Source organism: Mizuhopecten yessoensis, unplaced genomic scaffold (assembly GCF_002113885.1).
Source record: "Mizuhopecten yessoensis strain PY_sf001 unplaced genomic scaffold, ASM211388v2 scaffold716357, whole genome shotgun sequence".
In the NCBI taxonomy this organism is placed as follows: domain Eukaryota; kingdom Metazoa; phylum Mollusca; class Bivalvia; order Pectinida; family Pectinidae; genus Mizuhopecten; species Mizuhopecten yessoensis.
In genome coordinates, this window is record NW_018480076.1 from 202,769 (window position 1) to 224,847 (window position 22,079).

At 34.0% G+C, this 22,079-nt stretch overlaps 1 protein-coding gene across 1 annotated transcript in view; it reads right to left on the minus strand.

Annotated features, from left to right (window-relative positions):
• Positions 1–3,270: 3,270 nt before the first annotated feature.
• LOC110443707 (SCY1-like protein 2) overlaps positions 3,271–22,079 on the minus strand; it is a 128,431-nt gene continuing 109,622 nt past the window's right edge. Inside the window, exons 8-20 of the mRNA XM_021488097.1 lie at positions 21,886–22,011; positions 21,229–21,405; positions 19,949–20,071; positions 18,828–18,941; positions 18,039–18,171; positions 17,374–17,492; positions 16,523–16,626; positions 15,767–15,885; positions 15,136–15,210; positions 14,331–14,362; positions 11,712–11,876; positions 6,584–6,682; positions 3,271–6,107 (exon numbers count right to left, since the gene is read on the minus strand). Coding sequence (XP_021343772.1) covers positions 6,084–6,107; positions 6,584–6,682; positions 11,712–11,876; positions 14,331–14,362; positions 15,136–15,210; positions 15,767–15,885; positions 16,523–16,626; positions 17,374–17,492; positions 18,039–18,171; positions 18,828–18,941; positions 19,949–20,071; positions 21,229–21,405; positions 21,886–22,011 — 1,410 coding nt within the window. The 3' untranslated portion in view covers positions 3,271–6,083. The remainder of the gene's footprint in view (positions 6,108–6,583; positions 6,683–11,711; positions 11,877–14,330; positions 14,363–15,135; positions 15,211–15,766; positions 15,886–16,522; positions 16,627–17,373; positions 17,493–18,038; positions 18,172–18,827; positions 18,942–19,948; positions 20,072–21,228; positions 21,406–21,885; positions 22,012–22,079) is intronic.

Below are 22,079 nucleotides of genomic sequence, written 5' to 3' on the forward strand. Positions count from 1 at the left end.
GAGGCACGGTAGTGTAGTGGTAGGACGCCGGGCTCGTGACCGAAGGGTTGCGGGTTCGAGTCACTTCACGGCACTGTGTTGTATCTTTGAGCAAGATACTTTACTCCACTTTTTCCAGTCTACTCAGCTGTAAATGAGTACGTGGTTGGACAGTGCTTGAATTGTAGAATGCTAGCTGTGAGCGCCTAAATGGCAGCACCGGCTGTATGCTCTCCAGGGAGTTGAGAAAGTAATTGGCCCTATAACCATGGGTAATAATTTGTGAACCGCTTTAAGACGACCTACGAACTAGATTGTGATAAAGCGGTATATAAGAACCTCGAATTATTATTATTATTATTCATACGTATATATTTAAATGCAAGTCCGTCTGAGTCGGTCATCGAATCTTATATTTTCTATATTTTTATGCATATGGAGATAAATGTAACTTTATGAGTAATGCTGATTTTTATACTTTTTATCTACCGTATTTATGATGACGCTGCTTATTTCAGTGACGTTGAATATAATGATATGACGGTGTTGACAATTGTGATTTTGATGATGTCGATGGTACGTATTTGTGAGATATGTACGTGTTTTAAATGTGTTATTGTTAATTGTTGTGATAAATTGATGTAAAAAACATTTAATTAAAAATTTAGTCTTGATTGGGTTTCTCTTGCGGGTAACTAAGAGTATATAAATAATTGTTGATGAATACCGTCTACCATCACCGTTTCCATCTTGTCAGCTTGTAGGCTGACCGCCATCTTTTGAAATAATGATAAGCTAGGTTATACTGTCATTCCTGAAAAGTCTGACAGTGACTGCTGCATGGATCAAGGACTGAGCCATGCGGGACACCAGAGTTCACATTTACAGGAGAGTTCTCTTACCTACCTTAACAGCGGTTTATGTTCGTCCAGACAGCCATCTCTTGATTTAGGAGTTGATCTTACTGCTCATACGTTTGTAAATATTCTGATTTTGTGAATTAGGATGTTGTGGGTATACATATTATTCAAATAACATGGATAAATGTTTTAATAATATACTATACTTGCATTAAACATTGATAATTTTACTCTTGATGAAACTCAGTCTGAACAAGTTAGGCACCAAGTTAGGATCAGATAACACTTTAAAGTTGATTTATACCCCATCAACCCCAAAGAAAGAGGATTCAATCATTTGTTATATTTGATTAAATATATTGTAATTACAATATTATTGTGATATTATTATGTATGGATTATTAACGGGCGCATGAATGAATGAATCGGTAAGTGAAAGTCAAATATACATATGCATAGTATATAGTTAAAGAGAGCCTCCCTCTGAGGGGACATTTGCTGTAAGGGTATTGATCCCAGAGCCCCCATCCTGGTAGTTAACAAGTATTGATCACGAGTGTGTCTAACTTTTAATGTCTTTCACGGGTGCGTAGAATGAGTGAATTATTACAAAACGTTACCCAAGAGAGTGAAAACCTACACAAATGTTTTAATCTATTGCATTTTAGTTTGCTATAAAACCTATCCGAAACGCATCATACCACGAACTTAAATTAAATCTGATGTGTCAAGCTTACAAATCTTAAAGAGGGTATTTTCACTCCTATAGTAATACTCGTCAAAATATAGTTCCAAATGCAAAAGAAATAACAAATAAAATAACAAATAAATTAACATCTAAACTAAAAGTATTTTTTTTTAATTACTCTTGTTGAAAAAGTTAATTTCTATGATTTCTTTGAACTGAAAAATGAAATAGATAGATGAAAAAATCCAACTTACATTACTAGGTGATTTTGACTTGTCAGCTGATAAAAATGGCGATTGCGTGAATGGACTTGAAACACGTGACATGTACAATGGGATGAATGATGCATCACAGTAGATACAGGACACAGTAAGATTGGTTTTTCTTCTGCCTACATGATATGTCACTGTCAGAGAAAATCGAGTTCTTTTTCTTTGCGGCTGGTAAGGGAGACGATGTTGTTAGGTGAGTTTGTGTTTAATGACTGATAAGTTCGGACTGCAGTTGGAAATATCTATTTGCGGCTGGTAGGAGACGACGTTGTTCAAAGTCTTATGTTTAATTAAGCATTTAACAGCATTTTGTTCTGTGTTATAGTACCATAACATGGAACACACTTCCGTTTTATGCTTATATTTACTTTTTCATGATTTTAATTTTCATATCTAATTTCACAACGCACTTTTAAATTCAAATTCCATGGTGTTTGTTCAAGAAGTAGTACAGCCAATGGAATTGCTCACGGAATGTTGTCTCGTGACTTTCCCCGTAAAATATAGTTCGTGGAAATATACACAAGAGCATCGATACAATTGCAACAATTTAATAAATCAATATATCAAAAACGGTCGATATTATTGAATCATAGTGTTTTTTTTGCTTATCCGCTTGCTAGTGCGGAGGGGAATAGCGATCCGGTAGTTAGTCCGACCCGTGGAGATATCACTACGCCAGTATTATGGTCTCATAACACAGAACAACTGGCTTTTGTAGGGTTATATCGTGGCAATGTAGAGCAAATGTAAATATTGACTGATAATTTCAGACTGCAGTTGGAACGGGCTCGAGAACAAGCGTCATAGCATTTTCTAGCAGGATAGTGGTAGACAACAGTACTTACCCTTATTTTGCTGATATTACATATATTCACTTCGTTTTAAATTGAGCTAACAATAGGTATTAAAAAGACAGCATATACAGTCACTAAGACTGTATTTTGCTTTCGATTGCTAAAGCAGACTGCATATTGTTCTAAAAGAGACGGGAGGTAATTAACAAAAGTAAGCTTCTTCATGATCAAGAATATTTTTCGTAGTTTGTTTTGGTGCTTTATGAAATAGTATTATCTTTCACTAAGTGATTGTTTTTTTTCAAATGTCTCACTGCGGTTAATAATAATAATAAATAACATTTATATTTTTGCCACTGCTGTTAAAAGTAACATATCTTTTATTATATTCATAATTGTGTTTATTTCACTGCTGAAGGTGTCTTGAATCTCCGTGTGATGAACATGTTAAAACATTGAAAACCAACCAATCTTGTTGATTCAACAATAATGTATCCTTAAAGATCTTTTGTATATCATCGGGAGTTCCTTCAAAGGTTTGATATTGATTGAAAACGGGTCGTATGCTGAACAAATGGATTCGCATTTGTATTACATACGTTTGCTTTTTGCTACCAAACTCATACTGTGTAACAAGAAAAATCAACACAATCACTTTACTAAAAGCAATCCAACTTTATTAGTTATACAAACAGTTTAGTACAGGGTATTTTCAATGGTTAACATAAACAATAATAACATATCGGTATACAATACCTATGTTTGTGTACAGTATTCCAAGGATTCATAGAAATTCATACAAAATTGAACAATAAAAAATCGAGGTTTATATTTACCAGTACGACAGAGGCATCTACCGGTACACACAGAGGGTAACAGGGCCGAATGTATGCCATTGAGATGATGCAGGGGATATCTCCACTATTGTATGGTGGAATATTGATATATTGAGGGACATCGTAAACAAAAATAAAATACGTTTCTATAAATCAACGATTGCACGTGTTTGATGTGAAATGATGCCATACTTTAGTCGTAGTAATAGACAATCAATTTTAATATTGATTTTTGTTTCAATATATTTGACAGATTATTCAGAAATTCTGGTACACGTGGTACTTTTTGTGTTTGATATTTCATATGATAAATTAAAGAGAATCGCCTTTGCATGGTATTTCATTTCCGCTAAAATGATGTAACGGTATTTCATTTCTGTCAGAGAAAAACAGTTGTTCTGCGCAAATAACGAAATCAATCAGAGAATAGAGCTACATGGTTGGTCTTTTGGACATTGGGCAATTAATACGTGACTGATCTTAATTGAAGCTCTAAGGTAAGATTTAAATATAAAACTCTAAAAATATTGCGCAATGTTTCTAAATACGGATATGTAAACTACGTACGCAGACATATATTTTCAATTACATATGAGGAATACTTATATGAATTGCTTTCACGAAAGGTAAATCAGTTGCCAGAAATTACAATTTATTAAGTTCTTATCTTGCTTGAACCACGCTTATGATCAAATTATTGATTCAATTTTACTGGATTGAATTGGAACCAAAGATATACATACACATGTATACAATCATGCTAACATCTGATAAGCAATGATAAACTGTGGTCAGTACAACAATACCATTTTCTTCATTTGAAGATTGTGTGCTTAGACGTAATTTATTATGTGTATTATCTATGAGGTATTTAAAAATACGTATTTTTTTCGATACGCATATAACACGTTTTATTAGCAAGTAGAAAGGTCAAAATCCTTTTTATCTTTAATTTGATGAATATTTTCACTGGGCATTTTTAATGGCGTCTTCGCACATTGATTCTTACGGAACTCGCAACTAGCATAGAGACAACTTTTTTACTCGGGCGGAAATAAAAAAAATGTGTATCACGATTTTCTTAATAATCACATGGTGCAGTAACATGAAACAGTTTACCGTTTGTTGCTTATTTGGAAAATTAATCATTACTCACTCGGGCTATGCCCTCGTGAAACATTATTAATTACAGGGAAAAAAATATTCGTGTTTCCCCATCAGAAGGACAATACATGTATATTGTTCAGTAGGTGTATTGTCTACATTAGACATTTTAGATAGTAAATGCTTGTTTGAAATAACAGAAAAAAGGTAGAATTTTATTCTTCTGGTTTAAGCTTCTTATCTAATCCTTATTACACACATACGACTTACACGTAACAAGCCCCTATGTAGCAAAATGCAACATTTGTCAGGTATCTTATAACATTAAAGGAGATAAATCGAATGTAAATCGAAGGTGTAAGGTTGCATACACCCTTAACGTATTTTTCTGGCTAAGGTAGATGCATGTGTCTTAATGAACACCACTGAAAAGCAATATAAGCAAAACACACAGTAGAAGTTTCTCCAATTTTGCAATGTTTTTAATATGACCAGAGGCCTTTTAAGAAACGTAACTATGTTGATGAAAGATGCCAGAAGCAGAGCTCAGATGAAATCGTCCCGCTACCATATCACGTGACAGTGCATACCGTGGTACAACTGTATTTAATGTTATCATAAAAATAACAAATGTCTCTAAAGCAGATATCAAAAGTTACAAAAATTATATTACATTATCTAGATCCTCAATTACATTAGCTTCATTCTCGTTTATGTATATACACAGAATACTCATCATACACAAAGGTCAACTGGAGAACGCTGACCTTGAATTTAGTAAGTTCAATATCAAAGGTCAACTTTAATCGGTTAACCTTGATCTAAGCCCTGAACAGTCACATAGGGAGAACGATGACTGTGTTCTAATGGTATTAATTTTATTGTTTGTCTTATGTCTTTCCCGCGTGCAGGTTCAGTATGAAACCTGCATGAACGCATTTTCACATCTTTCTGACAGTTATGATACTGTGTATGCACGTATAATGTTAAACAATATGCACTTTGTTTCTCACTTAGACAAGCACTACTCGAGGTATCAGATAGAAACACTGAACACTCTTATGTGATATATATGTATAAATTAAGTCGCCATAAGAATAAATGTACGTGACTAATACATTGCTTTATAAACGAAAGGTAAGATGTTCCAGACAAAAGACTGTTACACGAAAAAATAAAGCATTGCAAACATTCATGCCGACATCATAAAGGTAAATGGTACTTTATACATGTATCGTCAATAAGTAGCGGCAGGAATGGTTCAAATCCAGACTGTAAAAATGTAGCAATCATTTCACAAACAGACGTAGTTTGTACACTTTATTTTGTTATTAACGAAAATTGTTCCGTAGAGAATAAGTATGCTTGGAATACTATTGTAATGTCGAACTTTCACGCACGAAAATGAACTGAAATGCTCATTTGGAATCTTTGATTCGTTTGCAGGTTGATGTCCTTCATCAAAACTGTACAAAAGTACAGATGAAAAAAGAATTGTGATCCGAGTAGGATACAGTTCACAAGACCAGGTGTTAGCATGGGGTTTGTCATTTACTGGAAAACAGCTGCATCTGTTGATCATAGAAAAAAACAATATTTCCATAAACATAATTCACCATGGAAACTTTTATAAACATGATTCTATAGAATGATTTGGAAACAACACATTATTCATTAAAAAGTAGTCATTCATATTTTTTATCAGACACTGCTGTTGAAATGTTGGACTTAACTAGGGTCAAAAACAAATGCTCTGTCATCATAAAAGATTGATAAAATTGGGATACAATTTAGATGAATAGGCTTTATACAAGACAAATATTGGTAACTCGTTATTCTTTACATTATGATAAATTGATGTTCATTGCATGTTTTGATATAATCCCTGTGCCAAATACGTCACTGCCACTAACAAACAAAATGACTTTCGCTTATTTTTATTCCCCAAAAAACTAAACATTAATTTTCATCTGTTTAACCTACTAATAAAATAATGAAAACATTATTTCCTGAATAGATAAATTGGAAAAAGATAAACTTCGCTTACCACACTTTCTCCTAGCGCCTGGAAACTTGCTCGTCTTTGTCCCCCTTTGTTATCCCCAAACCCTAATAAACTTCCACGGCTGTTCTTTCCCTCGAACTCCTGCAAGAACAGGAAGAACCGGATGGAGAAAACCATACAAGAGATAAGAACAAAGGAACAGATATGAAATACATACGACATGTCCCAGTCAGTCCTTTCGTTGAAGTGGCAGGTCGTGACCGAGTTGAAAGCTGCGTCTGCTATGGAACGAATGTGATTATTTCATGATGGTACAATTACAGCGCCACTTGATATATATATATGTAATGTTAACCATTGTCAGTATTGAAGAGATTTGCCAGAAAATGATGAAGTTCAGATGATCTTTAATATATTTAAACAGTTTATTGAATTACATTTTACTCTGAATAAAACAAAATCAAGCTCCATCTTGTAATTAGTGTCAATATTATCCTCGCTTTTTAACAAATAATACGAATCGTTGAAAAATAGTTGATCTCATTAAAGATCAACACCAAGATGATTCCATTTATGATCAAAACCAGGGTTGATCCCATCGAAGATTTAAACCAATGATATGAATACACCTAAAAGTTTAACTGTTTTTACTGAGAAACCACCACCTATAAATGAGGATGTACGAAAAACGCTATTAAGAATCGTAGGGCATTTCCATCTCAAGATATGGACCTAAAAAGGGAGATATATTTGATAACAAGACTGGAGGTTAAATGAACAATAGACATTTTTTATTAACTCATACAGTTTTCACAATAGATAATTCGCGTAAATCTAGTCAAAAACGTTTTAATATGAAATAGAAAAATATGGTAATACTATAATTACAAAATGTGTTTAATCGTTGTTATCTGTTTGTAGACAGGAAAAATATACAAATATATATGATATTCAAACGATTATCAAATGAATAGATAAATGTATGAGTTATGACCAATTTCATAGCCATTGCCAATTCATAGCAGAATGATAATTGAGGCGCGCGCTTTCCCAATGTCTAAAGTGTGCATTGGCCTATAAATAAATGAGAAAAAGAGAGAAAAGTAAAAATGCAAGTAAAGAAGTGCAGTGCATTGTGAGAAAATGCTAAAATAGAAAAGGAAAAACAAGAAATGAAAGCATACGAAATAAAGTCTGAAATAAATAATAGCATTTGTCAAATATCTGTTTATTCTTACTCATCTTTAATCTATTCTTTTGAATAATTTAAAGTTACATACAATTCTATATAATAAAAAAACGTGTTTGTTTACGATGTTTTTCACATTGATTCACAATAATAATTAACAACATGAAAACATTGCATTATCGTTGAAGCTTGCATCGGAATATATCACATTTAAAGTAGTAATTACAGGTTTACTTAAACAATGCTGGGTGGCATGCATGGGTACAGTTTGTCCTAAATCCAAGCTTTCACTTCTAAATGCTGATTTATGCGCTAAGCAAGATAATTTCATGCAAACAATAACTGTAATATTCGCTGTTCTTCTAGATGCTATGGAATAAAATATATTTCTGTAGATTTTGAAAATTGAAAATGAAATGAACAAAACAAAAATGTTTTGATAACGATATATTACACGTTTTTATGTTACAATCAGATTGATTACAAAGATTGTAAACATGTTGTCTGAAACGTTTTCGATCGTTCTATTTTAATCAAAGTTCTCCATACAGAGAGCAAATCATTTAAATGTGTCATATGTTCATTACAGAAATATAAAAAAAGCTCTTTATATGGTAGTCGTGATTCGATCTCTGATAAAACATGCGTATTGTTAAAATCAAACTAAGATATAACAGGGAGTGCAGCAGACACGTGCGTTAATATACAGAGCAAAACAAAGCTAGGGCAAGGAGTGAGCTTATCATCCCTATGTAATATAGAGCAGATAATAAACGTTTTCGTATAACATGTAGATTTCCCCCTGTGTTGGGTAGGTTTAACAACATGAATATCTCGTCCTATGAACGAGTACTAAAAGATATCGTCCCTATTTATGATAGGACACAATTATGACATCCTCGGTATGTAGGGTACTTTAGGTACCAGCTATCATATCGTCACTATGTGGGATAGAGCAAGTAACAAAATATCTTGTCCTTATATAGGATACTTTAGGTGACGATTTGCATATAGTCTCTAAGTAGCATAGTGCAAGTAACGAAATAGTGATATCGTCCTTATATAGGATACTTTAGGTGACGATTTGCATATGGTCTCTAAGAAGGATAGTGCAAGTAACGAAATGGTGATAAGGTCCTTATGCAAGATACTTGCGGTAGGTACCGTACATACCACTTCAAAAGATAACATTGGAAACAATCATTAAATCGTTTCAGTGCTAAATCGTTTCAACGAGGATGAAGTAAGCAACGAAATGGCGATACTGGTCCTATGTGAAATACAGTAAATGGCGAAGTAAAATTATCGTTCAAAGGGTACAATGCTGTTAGTAACTAATTTTGGACGAGGAGTGAGACGTTATTCTATCGAATGATTCGGTAAAAAGCCGGGGAGGGGTCTAATGCTACTTTATACGGTAAGTAACAAAGCCGGGGAGAGGTCTGATGCTACTTCATACGGTAAGTAACAAAGCCGGGGAGAGGTTTGATGCTATTTGATACGGTAAGTTACAAAGCCGGGAAGAGGTCTGATGCTACTTTATACGGTAAGTAACAAAGCCGGGATGAGGTTTGCTGCTACTTTATACGGTAAGTAACAAAGTCGGGATGAGGTTTGATGCTTTTTGATACGGTAAGTTACAAAACCGGGAACGAATATGTTACTATGATATACAGTAAGTAACAAAGCCGGATTGAGTCTGATACTATTTTCCTTAAAAACATGTTTGTGCCTGAGTATTTAATCAGCGATATGTTGCAGTTGCCTTATTTTATTTATTAATAATGGATAAATCCTTACCAAACAAAATGTGAAGTAGAATTGAACAAATCTAACTATGGCAGTCTTGTAAAACAGCTGTCTGAGCGCAGATATATAATGAAACAAAATTGCCTGAGAGTATCAGTATAATTGATCGGGTCTCTTTTCGGCAGAGAAATTATTTGAGATGAAAAAAACACCCGATATATTCTCTAGATTTATCCAGATAAAGAACAAATCTAATGTATAGCTATACAGCACCAATCTATGATCTAGATTTATACGGATATAGAACAAATCTAGTATCTAGATATACAGAGCCATTCTTTACTCTAGATTTATCCAGATATAGAGCAAATCTAGTATCTAGATATACAGAACCAGTCTTTACTCTAGATTTATCCAGATATAAAGCAAATCTAGTATCTAGATATAAAAAAACAATCTTTTCTCTAGATTTATACGATATAGAGCATATCTAGTGTCTAGATATACTGAACCAATCTATTCTCTAGATTTATCCGGATATAGACCAAATCTAGTGTCTAAATATACAGAACCAATCTATTCTCTAGATTTATCCGGCTATAGAACAAATCTGGTGTCTAGATATACAGAACCAATCTATTCTCTAGATTTATCAAGATATTAGAACCAGTCTACGCTGTAGATATGCAGAGCCAATGCATTCTTTAGAGACATTCGGATACATAACATATCCGTTATCTAGATACATTCGGATACATAACATATCTGTTATCTAAATACATTCGGATACATAACCTATCTGTTATCTAGATACATTCGGATCCATAACCTATCTGTTATCTAGATACATTCGGATACATAACCTATCTGTTATCTAGATACATTCGAACATACAGAATCAATCTAGTCTCTAGATTTATCCAGATATAGAACCAAACTAGGCTCCAGACACATTCAAATACTGAACCAACCTATCATTTAGAAATTTTCTAATACAAGACCAATCTAGACTCTAGATATTAACATCACCTTGTAATAACTAATACAGCTATATAGTACGCTATGATAGTAATACTGTTACGATACTTATAATACTAGCAATTTCATAATTATGTTTATAGCACTAACAATACGAATAAGGATATAATATGATAGCTAGCATTTATAATACTAATATGTAGCATTCCAGTCAATGCAGAACTATATGTATTTAGTTACCACACACCGTATGTACACGTATGCTATAAACACATACATACTCTGGAGGCTAAATCCATAAATGCAGAGTAAACGCAATCCTATCCCATTTGACCATTTTAGTTATATATACATTTTAAGGATTTCCCCAGTAAAAATCCTCCCGCAAACACTAAGGAAATCTGACAAAAAGCATTACAGAAAATTGACTTGAAAGTTGCAGTTTCTCTGTAGTTATGGTATGTACTATATCTTAATAGTCTCTTACACACCGACCATGTCGACAGTACGACATTCACAACACATGCTTAATATGGTCTAGATCGGTATGTAAAAGATAGATATCTTAGACTCACAGTGTCGAACCCATTTTACCAACAGACAGGAAACTTGCGTTTTCATTCCTGAGCAATAAAAACCGTTATGTATTTATACACGCCCTCCTTACGCGTGTTAAGGAAAGTATCTTAGACATTCACTGGTAACATAGGGTTCGACCACAACTATGGCTATATCAGTGGTACATATCACAACAGATCTATGTTCTGGAAAAATGCGGGGGAGGAATGATAAATGTATAAATATAATATATGAGATATACTTTGAGTTATAAAGAAACACGAAATTGGTTATAGGAAATCTTACATGGAGGTAGGGTAACCGAGGAAGGAACAACTATTCATTCCAGGAAGTTGTCTGAATATTTTTATATAAAGACGAAACACTGCAAAGATGCCAGGGTAAAATAGTTGCATTGTCAGGCAAGCGTGTCCAACTTACGGGCGTGACGAAAGGACCAGCACTTGTGCGGCGCTGTCGGGGGTCAGTATAACCATAGGAATCGTCGTCAAAACCACCTAGGGGGAAAATTCCAAGACTATGTGTGCTCGTTTTGCGGGGCTTCTCACCACCCTCGCCGAACATACTTATTGGTAATATGCCAACACTATGGGTGCTGGGGCGGCGCGGTTTTTCAGTGGAGGATCTCCGGGAGGAGTCAGAAGACCCGCGGCGATACTCTCCGAACCAACTTACAGGCAGGGTGAACTGGCCGAGGCTCTGCGTGCTCGGACGTCTAGGGCGATCCGAGCAAGGACTTTCGTCCGAGATGAGGCTAATTCCTGGTGTCCCTCCTGCTGGCGGGATCAAACTGAACCGACGTTGGTTTTCTTTTTCTGTGCTCAGGGATATTTTATCGTCCTGTAAGTAAGAAATATCGCAAATGTTATAACGTGGTTATCGCAAATCGCATTATTTACAGGAGATGAGTACCGAGTTGTGAATAAACATATACATGTTCATGCTGTGAAATGTCAATGATTGAAGCATTAACTAATTTAATATATGAAATGAATAATATAGTAACTAAATCGCACTCTTTATACTTGATCGTTTTCGCGGTTGTGCTATTTTCGAACTGAAACAAATCCGTGAAGATAGCATTAGCGCGACCAGTTTAAGTCAGGTAAATCATCTCAACACGTTAAATTTCACAGCGTCTATTTCAACTTTCCACATACATCCAAAAAGATATGTACATGTAGCCGAAACAGTTAACAGTATTCGCTAAATTGTAGAACATAGTCAACGTAAGGTAAACAGCACTATACTTAATATCATTTGTTTTATTTAAGTTAATTCACCTTCGCCAACAAACTTGAAGTAGATCCTTATCATTCAGGTCCTATTAGTGAATTGAAAATAACGATAATCTTTCCATCAATGATTGATTGATTTTTTTTCACACTCTAAAAGATCTAAATTCCAATTCGTCATAACTAGTAATATTATGAAACAATAGAGTTGTTGCTCCATAATCAGGTAAAGGACCGTTCTACATATGGGTATTGATGGATAATTTGTGTGTTGTATAACATATCGATATTTACGCACGGCTATTCACAATATACACATTATAACCCGTAGATTAATATAGAAACATACGATACATGTGAAAATAAGTTTATGACTATAGTTATATATCAATGTGGTATAAATTGATTCCACCTCGTTGTACTATAATTGTGATGTATATGCCTCTCTCCGTTTTCATTCATTGGTGCAAGCAGGTTGAAACTGTCGATACGATTTAACCATTTGTATTGGATACTTCTGTTGTATGATCATATGGTTAAATACTATGTTCAACCCCTGGATACAATTGCTGTAAAACTTAAATCTATGTTAACCGTTTGGTACCATATTTCCCGATCTCGATACATTTGCTCTTTGACTTGAACCTCTGATATCCATTTTATACTTCATCGTTAAACCCCATATTCACCCATGTATATTTCTGCTCTGTATACATCAGCTTTATCACTTATTACTATGTTCACGTGTTGGGTACATGGGTTCTACCCCCATTGCATGATCGTAAGAGGCGACTAAATTTGGGATCTTATCTAATGTCTCCCTTGACAATGCCTCATTTTTGGCGTTTTGTTGAGCGTTCGCCCCTGTGAGGAAGGCTTTGGGTTCTGTCCCCTGGCCGAGACATACCCGAGTCTGTAAAAACGATAGTTTCTACTCCTGCTTAATGCTAAGCAATTTAGGAGTGGGACGACTGGTTCGCCCGTTGTCAGTATAATGTGACCGGGTGGAGTGTCCGGCTGGGTGTCTTCGGCAGTGTGTTTAATTGAGGTAGCACTATAAAGTCGGCATTAGTTCCGCGCTATCACAAGGAGACAAACACGAACATATCACAGCCTCCCAAAACACACACGCATACACTACACGCATGCATCTTGCACAAAGGGGGAGGGGGCCTTCCTTAAATGACCATAGCTGTTGATAGGACGTTAAACAGTACTAAACCAAACCGGGAGTCACACGTATTCCCTCTATGCAATCACAGATTTATAATTACATATGATATCATCAGATTGTTAATCTTACATGCACTGAAGACCGTCGAAAACATGTTAACCGGTTGATTCAAAGATGTCGATATACTACACAATTAATATATAGTCGTTCTAGGATGTCAAACATGCGGTTATGTTTTGTATCATATTAAATACTTTACCATTGTAAACAGGAGTTATTATAATTCTACAATAACTACAACATGTTTAGCTAATAATACACACATATATGGTACCTAGTTTATGCCTTCTTATTCCATGTTTCATCAACAGGTTTAAAATTCTTATAATGAATTCTTCTCTTCATCTTCAGGTATGACGATTATACCTTTTTGTCATTTTTCATCCCCCCCCCCCCCCCCCCCCTCGAAAAGAGAACCACGCTGTAATGATATTTAACAGTGAGTGATATTTACTAGATACCGTTGCTAAACAATACTATGAAAGAGAGTGATATTGGCTGGGAGTGTGACGTTAAAACATGTAACGTAGTTATGTGACAATCAGGTTAACGACGTCTCGGTTTACTAAAGCCTGAATTTTCCCCTCAGATACATACCACAGTAAATTTATCATATACACGTTAACATTATTATACATTTATAATTTATCATCGCCATTCTGCTCTCACGAAATACAACACATTTCATTGGAAATGCACTTTATATTTAAACAAGATATTTGGAACTACCTTGAAATGCTTTCCTAGTTAAAATATTTCGTGTTTCCTTCCTTCGATCATTTCGAAATTAGCATTACGATTTGCTTATACAAAATGCTAGCTTACTTTCATGTGCTGCATATCAGGGCTGTTTGGAGCTGCAAAATTGAAAATATTACGTCAGGATGTTGTGAACTAATCCAAATGATATATTCATTAAAAACAACTTGGAAAGATCATGCAAATGAACAAAAAATAGATATTTATGAAAAGTATTGCGAACTATCCATAGATTCTATTTTTATTTCATTATTCATCCATTAGTTATTTCATTATTTCTTTTTGCATTAGGAATACTTTGATCGATTCACTAACAAAAAAAATCGTTGTAAAGGAAATGTTTTAAGAGGCATTAGGTTTATATCAACATTGAAATATATTTTAGTTGTCATGGATATCCAGCTTTACTTATTTCCAGTATTTTAAATTATTGATAATAATAGAACCGTTTTCTCGAAATAATATATAAACTTATTAAGAAAGATACAGGAACAACCATGCTTTGTGAAGTAAGTGAACAGTGTACATGCATACTAAGTGAGTAGTGAATGAGTGCAATCCTTCGATTTAATCATCGCTCTATTCAGATATTTTTTTGGAAAAAATCACATAAAACTAATTAAATTACCATGTCTTTTTAAAAAAGTGCGTCAAGAAATATTTGAAAGAAAAATGATATTAATATATTTACAATTTGTGTACAAACGTGTGTTACAGCATTACGGTCAAAGAGTGTCATGGTCTGTGGCTTTACATTTAGAAAGTAGCAAGCTTAACGTCCACAAATTCATGCAACAAGATAAGCTGAGTGGAGCTGATAGCGAGATTAGGCAGTGGTTAGACGTTCAACCTGGGACAATATACTGTTTACCTGCATACGTCAGAGCTGCTATTTGTTCACGTGATCTGTCGTAACCAATCAGGGACAACTTGGACAGAGATTGTTCTACCGATGAAGAATGATAAAATTTCCAGGAGAACATATCTATTATATAGTTCCCGAAATTAGAAATGTTAACATAATATGACATAGTGCACAGATGTTTACGAAAAACATCGTGGATGAGACATGTTCATAATTAATCCGATTTTTATGTTTTGAAAGGACTGCGAGTGAGTGGTCTATAACATGGTATAGCTAAGCGATAAAGGCAAAATGTCTATGGGAAACATGTAAATATGATTATAATTTTCAGCATTCGGTTAATAAAAGAATCAATATCACTTGTAGCATGCATCATGCAACAACCTTACAGATACTTTTAAAAAGTTAAATATCTAAATTGCATATATTTTACTAGAAAATGTCCCTCGTTCGTTTACGTTCTTCTCTAGTCTCAGCACAAATTTACGATAAAACAGCAGAAAGTTGAATAATGAAAGGTGGGGCAAAGTCACAAATGACACAGCAGTATTGGATGAAGGTCCAGCAATGTACAACGTAAAACAGCAAATGTTGGTTAAAGGATGTATAAAAAATAGACAAAAGATCGAAGCGTTACCTGTACGACTTTTTGACATTCCACTGTTTTCGACAGTCAAAAAGATGCGAGACGACGAGGACGTGCCTACTTTGTCGTCTTTTGTCTTACCATCAATCAGTGGCATGCATATAGACCCCCTACAACAAAAAAAGTATACAGGATGAATCATTGTTAAGGAAACAATAAAACCTGTTTATCAATTAATTATGTTATACCTCGATATAATAAACATTATCATTTGCCACCTTGTTTACCTCTAACATTTTCCATTTTTTTTCCTTAACAATTCCTTTTTTCCCCCTTCTATTCTTTGCCAAATCCATTTATAACGCCAAAATGTTTTGGACAAAGTGTAGAAGTATATCGAGTTTTTGTACTGTGCTTATTTAATAGTATTTCATGGTATCATTAGTGGAGCGTTCTGTTAATAGCAATAACGTAATGATGTGTAGATGTTATCGAGGAATCTTATCCTCACCCCTGCTTCTTTTATGTTGTATATAAGGCCTGTGATATAACATTTAACGCTGATATAATTGTTAAAAATTAATTGTTCAAGTATACATTTAATTATATAAAAATGTATATATATATCAAGCTATGTAAATGTACTTGTTTGCATCATCTTTATTTATCCTCCCTTTAAAAACATATCCAAGACCAAGATCATTAGCATACAGATTTTTGATACATTGCTATATTTTTAAAAAACAATTTAAGAAACGAGTTGAAATCATTGAATTATCCAAGACAATTTACAATGCTGGAACACACCTTTTCGGTATTGGTACAGCTGATGTTTCCTCCTGCATCTTATTCCGACGTTTTCTATCTATTTGTTCCAGCATCTCTCTCAGGACTTCCATTAACGCACCAAACTGGAAAGGTAGGACATGGCAATGTGATGTCAAATCTAAATAACATGTATTACCTATAAATGTAATTTATGTAATTAATTTTAACGATAACAGAAAAAATGTTAAGTTAGTGTTAAGTATTGCGTGTTTGAAATATATATAGAAGATTGTCTTGGTTCTTGATCAATATGACGTTCCTCTCGTTTGGAATACGTATTAATTTAAACATGTTTTCTATTACAACTACTTTATCAAATATATTTTCATTATGAAACGTTGGTTAAAATATAGCCATTAAAACGACCTTTCTGTTTTCCCTCTAATATGGTGGGTACTTTTCAAATTGTTTATTAACTCATGTTACGCTTCGATTTATGCTGATAATATTGTCAATCGTATTAAGCACGGTTTACATTATAGAGAAATGATGTATAAACGATTCAACGTTTCCTCAATTCAATTATCAGCACGTAGATATCAAGTATTACATAACATAATATACAGATATTTAAATTATTACCCGGTATCGATTAATCAATCATAGGTCAACGCAAGTTAACCATTAATTAGAGGAGTTGCTGAAATTCAAATTAGAAAAATGTGTTTGTGCAAATCAATAATGTATGTTCGCTTCCTACAGTACAAAATTGTGCGTGGAATCAATAAGAAAAACTATGGAAAAGAACTGGAAATCTTCAAAAAGTGATGCATATGTTTGACAAATAACAGCTGGGCAGTGACAAATTAAATATTGTATTGATAACTAACCTTTTCCATACTAAGGCCAGGGTTGACAGTGTGCGGAATGAGGGGAGGCATCACCTTTGTTGCTATTAGATTATGGGTGAGGCCAAATTTTTTGTCACTTAACATGTGCTTATAAATACCTGTTAAAATAAAGCAATGTATCATAGGCTATACAATCAGCAACAATGTGGTCAAAAATATTTGGGGTACATTTTAAAAGGAAATATTATATTTTTTTCTAAATTATACATATTGTAGAAAGTGATATACTTTATATTTCTTTTCAACTTGAAAAAAAATTGCCTGTGATAAAAAGAGAAGTTAAAAACAAAATTAAATCAATAGATAAACAAATAAAAAAATACATAAATATACTACAAAGCAAAGATACAATAAACAATCTGTACGAGATTTTAATTGGTGTCAGGATGATATATTTGAGATAATTTATAAAAGAAATTTCGAACTTTCCTATAACTATTGTGTCCAGTATGATTGGCTTATTAACTTATTTGGATAGCAACAAGATAAAGTGTTTACATTATTCTGACCATGCAACCTCAATTGAGTAATACGTTGGTCACAATTAAGCAGAAAATATGAACATGCATATTGCGACAGAAAATTATCCCTTAAAGATCCTAGACAGAACTAAAACAATCAGCCATGCAGCTTATGATACTAACCAACAACTGCCATGACTATGTCGGGGTCATGACCTGTGATATCTGTAAGAAAGGGCAAGACCTCGTCCAGAATGATCATCTTGTTGAGACTGTCTAGTAAGTAATCTATGCAAGATAACGCATTCAGCTTCACCTGTAAATAACAGGGGGAATTATAGAAAGGGGGAATTAAGCAAAAAAGGACATAACATCATTTAAGCAAAAAAGGACATAACATCATTTAATTTTGTTGAGAACATGACAAATTTAATCTATTTTGGGATGTCTTGTCATTAAAAATGAGTCTTTTTTTGTATTCTCTCGTATGAAGCTTTTTATGTAAAACAAACCTGATGCGTTGAATAAGGAATGAACATAACAAAATGCATGGGTGGGTAAGCTATATTAGACATATAGATAAGCATCAATAAGTTAATATCAGATCACGTCCTGAGTATCCTGGTACTTTTCAACTGTAAACCAGAAGGTAGTAAATGCAGATTTCATGCAATGAAGACGGTTGCATGCATTTTAGTATTTTGAAAAATTAATAATAAAATAAAATTTTGAATTAAAACCAGCTTAAAAAAATACCAAAAATACGATAAATCAGGCCTTAAATGATTTAAATAGTTAACATAGATTATCTGCACTGATTACAGTAGCCGCAAACATTACTATTGAGGAACACACCGTATATCTTAGTATAAATGTATGCGGTGATAATTATGCCATTTTGATTGTAACATAGAATAAAATGTTCTACCTGACTTACCAGGGGTATACTTGTAAAGCATGGGTTGTACTTACCCTCACATTGCTCCCCTTATGGTAAAGCGCTTTTGCCCGAGGTAGCACCATATTTCTCATCACACCATCATCCAAGTACTCTTTGATAATACCAATTGCATTTAAAGCTGCCTCCTTTAATAATAATAATAAAAGTCAAAGACATAAAAAAAGCCATAGATGAAATACAATCTGAAACGTTTAAGTCATAAACAACCGTTTCATGACCAATACAACAGGTAAGCCACGTCATATTTTTCAGAATATTCAGTGTCAGTTAAAGAAAAAAGAAAATATGCAATTGGTTACATTATGACTTTTGTAACAGAATGGGAAATAAAATCGACGAATTAGGAAAATTACTTCCTTTAAATTGATGAATGTACAACAAGATATATTGTAGTGTGATGCTTTTATTAGCTGTATTTTCACATGTGGCCTTCAGGACGAATATTGAGTTAAGATAAAAAAAACTTTTTTCTCTTTTTAGAACATCAACCTTCATTACGTTATTGGATGTGAAATATGTGACGCGGGAATGACTTCATGGCTGCTAAAACATAATTAAATGTCGTCCCACTGACCTTCTTTACAGTCAAAGGTCTACAGTGACGATTTAAAGCATTCTCTGTACAGTCTCATCAGTGTATAAGTCACTTACGGGATGACATTTGACATGTGAGCTTAACCCAATAGTTGACAGCTGTATAGACTCAAGATTGCTATGCAAATTCTTTGAAGTTTACCAAAGAACTCATCTTTGCTACTCATCTATGCCCATAAGTGTACCTACATATGTAGATGTTTTGTTTTTAATACTCTTGTTCGCGATAGAGGACATGCAATTTCTTGGATTTGACCTATATTTACATTGCGGTCGTCATCTATGAAACAAAAGGCGCTTAACCTTCTGGGGCATCTAGTCTTATTCTCCTTGCATTTCAATAGCCTCCAAGTTAATTTATCTTTTGTTCATATTTGACCACGTCTATATAAGGGTATTCTTATTCTCTGTATTAATGTATAACTTCTTCAAATGGACCAAATAAGCACTCCAAGTTGTCCTCATGTATCACCCAAGACAACTGAACTCGTATGGAATCATGTCAAACTTAGAATAGAATTATTAACTATATTTGTACCTGTGCTTGTAGTGAGTTTGACTCCAAGCTGTTGAAGACAAAAGGTAATACCTCCGACCGTATCTCATCTGCTGGACTTTTCATCAGCACCGTGTCCAGCTTATCGAGTATGTACACTGTCGCCTGCAAAGCAAAGAAAGAACAACTTCTATCATTTATCATTGCATTGGACACCTACGCTGTTGCTGTATTTGTCTGAGGTTTTTTTCTCGAAAGAAATGCCAAAATATTTGATTTGTAGAAATTCCATTCATCTATGTTCAGCAAACCCTCTTAAAGATGGTTTAGTCATCCAAAATGTCAACCTCCTGATAAGTCATATTCAAATACTCCGATTGAACATCAGAACTTACACATGCAGTTTGAAAATAATGAACTTTTACATTATGTATTAAAACGTTACATAGCGAGGTTTACATAGTCAAAACTAAGGCATTAAGGTTGATGTCTTGTCATTCTCTTTAGCCACCAAGAGGAAAGCTATGAAACGGCATATTACTTAAAGTTCATTTATATACCTACGTCATGCGGGGCTTAATTTCTCCTCGATTAGCTATTAAGAGGCATACGAGCCTCAAATCAAAATAGATATTGCCATGTGAAAACAATTATAATATAGAAAAACCTTCCCGGGGGTATATATTTAAGCAGTTTTTAATTAAGTCAAGAAAGACGAAGTAACCGCGATAGATAAATGAACTTTTAATGATGTGACTTTTCATAACATTTTGTGATGTTACAAATGCGTTAGGCTTGATATAAACATTGTAACTGAAAAGTGATAATGTTTATAACATGTCTAGCTATTTAATAGCAATATCAATTGTTATGAAAGATACACTTTATATAAAGTTTGTATATATATTACGATCACAAGCTCTTTGTTTTACATTTTTGATACCGGAAAGATATGCTACTTAGACATTTTATCATAGTTTTTTGCATTCCCGAAGCCGCAATCATACTGTTGTGAGGCCGTTATTTCACTTCACGACTAGTAAAAGAGTGAATAAGCCATGCATGACGTAGGTGCATAAATGAACTAAAGATAATATGTTATTTCAATTTCGTAGCATTGGAATGCAAAAAAGATTTTGTAAGTCCAGGAAACTATTTTTAGGAAGACATCAGCCTTAATGCCTTATGAATGACTACGTTAACCTCTCTATGTGCTATTCTAATAGCTATACCATCTTTTAAGGGACTTGTTGAAACTTGATAAAAGCAACCATACATAGTGATTTTTTCTAACTTGAAGATTTCTTAAGATCGGAACATACCTGCACTGGCTTGGGCGAGTTCATGATGAGTCTGAAAAAGGGCAGGATCTTCTCCACGTATTCCTCCCGCGTGGCGAAGTCGATAAGGGTTAGCAAGGGAGATAATGCACTGGTGATTGTGTCGGCTGTTGAGCATTCAAGGCAAAGGGCGGGGAAGACATGGCGATATAATATTTTCTAAAGAAATGAAACGCATATATCAGAGGTAACTATAGGTGAGTGTATTTTCTTTCAGTTATTGCATTATTTCCAATGGAACCTCGTAAATCAGTGACTTTGGAAACTTAGATATTTGAGAAATGAACTAGTGCTTTCATCATGGGACTCGGAATGTTTAAAAACAATCCACTATATCTCTTAGTAATCGGACTCTTCAAAATTAAAAAGAATTTACAGGACTCGCCTGAAAATATTCTACAAAATTCATCAGTGTACGTGACTTACTCTTGTATAACTTCAGGTTGAATAGTTGCAGACTCTTCATGTTGCTGATGATGGATTTCATCGACCTAATATGTTGAGTAAGATTTGCTAGAAACGAATCACTTATACTTGCAATTGAGTTAAGAATCAAATCTTGTAAAACCAGTGATAAAACAAATCTATTTAGTATTTAGTAGATGATATACGTTTAATGGTTTTCTTACGTGTACTTACTTTCGGTATACTGGGGATGATTTGTGCTACAAACGAGTAAACTTCAGCTCTCTGGCAATACTCCATTATATCTATGTTATCTAATTGTTGTAAACCTCTCAGGATGGGATCGTTGAAATATTTTAACTGGAAAACAAATCATCGTAATATGAATAAGGTCAACAGCATGAATATATACACGTCAGATGTATACG